The 2,796-nt window shown below is 37.8% G+C and overlaps 1 protein-coding gene across 1 annotated transcript; it reads left to right on the plus strand.

Annotated features, from left to right (window-relative positions):
- The first annotated feature begins 321 nt into the window (after positions 1-321).
- LOC120820842 (uncharacterized) lies at positions 322-2,796 on the plus strand. Its single transcript, XM_078094641.1, has 7 exons — positions 322-457; positions 615-748; positions 880-973; positions 1,202-1,531; positions 1,737-1,896; positions 1,970-2,097; positions 2,226-2,796. The coding sequence occupies exons 1-7, from the start codon at positions 434-436 to the stop codon at positions 2,379-2,381; spliced, it is 1,026 nt and encodes a 341-aa protein (XP_077950767.1). The 5' UTR covers positions 322-433; the 3' UTR covers positions 2,382-2,796.

Consider the following 2,796-nt stretch of genomic DNA (forward strand, 5'->3'; position numbering starts at 1 on the left):
GTTACGGTTACAGACACCGTCTGGAAGGTTGGAGGGGAGCCAGCGCGGACTTTTTTTTCAGCGTGAGAAATACGATGTGTGGCGTAACACTTGACAATCATTGTCTTAAATACATATGATATATCACTGGGTAGTAATTAAGGAAGAATATAATATGCTTAGTACTTTTTAAATGCTTTATTTAAGATTGAGATTGTTTTGTTACTGATAGGTACATTTAAATTGTCTTTGTTCTGTCTGCCATTTTGTAGATCTGGATGTTGAGCTGGTTGCAGATCAAGCATCCTCCTCTGTATTGACATCGCTGTCCCCAACTTCATCCCATTCATCCTTGGTAGTGGCACAGACTGCACTATCCCCAGCTTTATCCCATTCATCTGATTCCACCGTTATTCTGGAGTCCACAAGAAAAAGGAGGAACCCAACAGGGTTAATGGACCAGAATGAAGCAAAACAGGTAGAGCTTTGAATAAATACATTTGAAATCCAAAATTAATTATTTTTTGTAAATGTATTCGCAGTATAAAGTAATGTCATTAGAAAAGTTAAATTCTTTAAAAAAAAAACTAATTTTTACCGTAAGCATGCCATAACAATGTAATATTTCTTGGCAGATGGTTGAGGGTGTTCTGAGGGCCAATCCAAAGGGTGAAGAAGTCTTTAATGAGTATGATAAGACTAAAACACTAATAAACACTAGTAAACAAATGGTGAACATCCTGGTTGCAGATATGATAGAGCTACATGGGTAAGAATTGCAGGTCACTTGGTTATGTCATGTGTTGTAGCAAAATAATGCTGTTCTGTATAAGTGGAAAGGGTGTATTTATTCTTACAAAACATACATGCTTAAAAGTAAACTATGACTTATTTTTAAAGGAGGGTTCCACCGTCAAGTGTAAGGACCAATTATGCACTGGGAATTGTGACTCTTTTTCCATACCTCCGTGATCCATTCTCCAAACTTGGATATGTAAGTTCTATCTGAAAACCAAATCAGTGTGATTTCAATATCTTCTTCACTTTTCTAGTTTGTACTCATCTTGTTTCAGATGAGTTTTTGTAGGTTGCTCACCCTTGCATTTTCAACCTGTTTTTTAAAATGTTTTGCAGTCTATTCACTGTCTACAATTTTTGTGTTGAGTAACTTATTCTTAAATTGAAGCATGAGATGCCTCTGTTTGGGTCTTTCTTTAAAAAGGAACACTACTATGATCCTGAGGGTAATACTGGCTTCATTTCACGGAGGATCAAGACGGTTCAACGCAACACCTTTGCTGGCTTGCGGGGTCGTTCCAAGACCGTTCTTCAGGATGGTCCAAAAACCAGGCGAGAATCTCTATCAACCTGCCAACAGCTATTTGGTGAGGAGTGCAGGGAGGCGATATCTACAATAAGACATTCCAGCAATGAATCTGTGGTCAAAGAGAAGATGAGAGCGACTTTCCAGTATCGACAGAAGATGGTTGGGGATGATGCATCATCTTCATTCCTGGATGTGTTCCCTCGTTTTCTTGATGTACCTGGATTGGTAAGAAAACTCTTTTGCTTTGGTTGTAGTTGTCCAGTGTAGAACAGTAATATAGTCCAGTGCAGGACAATATAATATTTTTCGGCACTATACTATAATCTCTTTAATCTTCTTTTCAATCTTCCATTTCAGTATTTGACCTTTCATTCATTTTGTGAAGTATGCTTGAACCTGTATATTAAAATATTGTTTTCTTTGTTTATAGATCGACCAGGATTTCTCAATGATGTTTGGTGACGAAGTGTCTCAGAAGTTCCTGTCCAAGTGGTCAACTTTCTTCAAGCCAAACATCACAGACTGCAAGACTGCAAAGAATATGAATGAGTTGCTGTCAGCAACTGAATCTGAGTCTGAAGATAACAATGGTCAGTATAAAACGTTTTCTTGAAATATATATTTCAGTGTTATACTAAATAAATACATTTTTTATGCCTTTAGGATGGGACAGTGATCTGTCTTCAATCCTTTTGCTGCTGCATCTACTCCCTCCAACTTCAAGGGGCCAGAAAAAAACTACCAAGATCAGTTCAGCTCAAGCAACCAGCCGTCTTGTTAGATATCTTAAGGTATGCAAAAGTTCCTACACCAAGAATCCCTGAATAGATGTTGGGATTCTGAGACAGTTTTGCTCTGTATATCTGCAGAAATGTGATCAAGATGTTATAGTAATTTATGTCTCTTAACTGACCTACAGGAAGGAGCCAGTATTCCTACCTTCCTTGAGAGTGTCGACGCAAACAACCGTTCCTCCTTTGCATCGGTGAGCAAAAGAAGAATATCCAAAGGTTCTACCTTATTATCGACCGAAAACCACTCCCGTGCAAGGCACACACATCAGTGGCAGCTTTAGACATTACATTTGGACGCCTGTTCAAATGTTAGTACAAGGTGGGTCAGATATTACGGTACTGAGTACCAGGTTGGGTTGTACTTATGCACTGGATGTACCGATGATCTTCCTGTGTTCAAAAAGATCTGTGATATTATAATACATGAACAGCACGCTTTCATAATATCCTGTAATGTACAAACAATGTACTATGATGACCACTTTAGTGCATACTGTATAGAAGACCAAATGAATGTGTTTTCTGTCATATCTGTGAAGGCACTGACTTATTGTAGACCATTTGACAAGCAATGCTCTAATGACAATAGTCAAAGAGCGAACATAGTGCCTTATTGTTACATTTAGATAAATGTACAGCAATGAAAAAATATTTGGTAATGTTGATGCATTTGATGAAATAAAAATGTTAATGTAG

The sequence above is a fragment of the Gasterosteus aculeatus genome, chromosome 20 (genome assembly GCF_964276395.1).
Source record: "Gasterosteus aculeatus chromosome 20, fGasAcu3.hap1.1, whole genome shotgun sequence".
NCBI lineage: Eukaryota > Metazoa > Chordata > Actinopteri > Perciformes > Gasterosteidae > Gasterosteus > Gasterosteus aculeatus.

Coding starts and splice junctions, on each gene's coding strand:
- LOC120820842 (XM_078094641.1), top strand. CDS start 434: ATGGACCAGAATGAAGCAAAACAG. Junction 458..614: donor ACCAGAATGAAGCAAAACAG/GTAGAGCTTTGA, acceptor ATTTCTTGGCAG/ATGGTTGAGGGTGTTCTGAG. Junction 1,532..1,736: donor TTCTTGATGTACCTGGATTG/GTAAGAAAACTC, acceptor CTTTGTTTATAG/ATCGACCAGGATTTCTCAAT.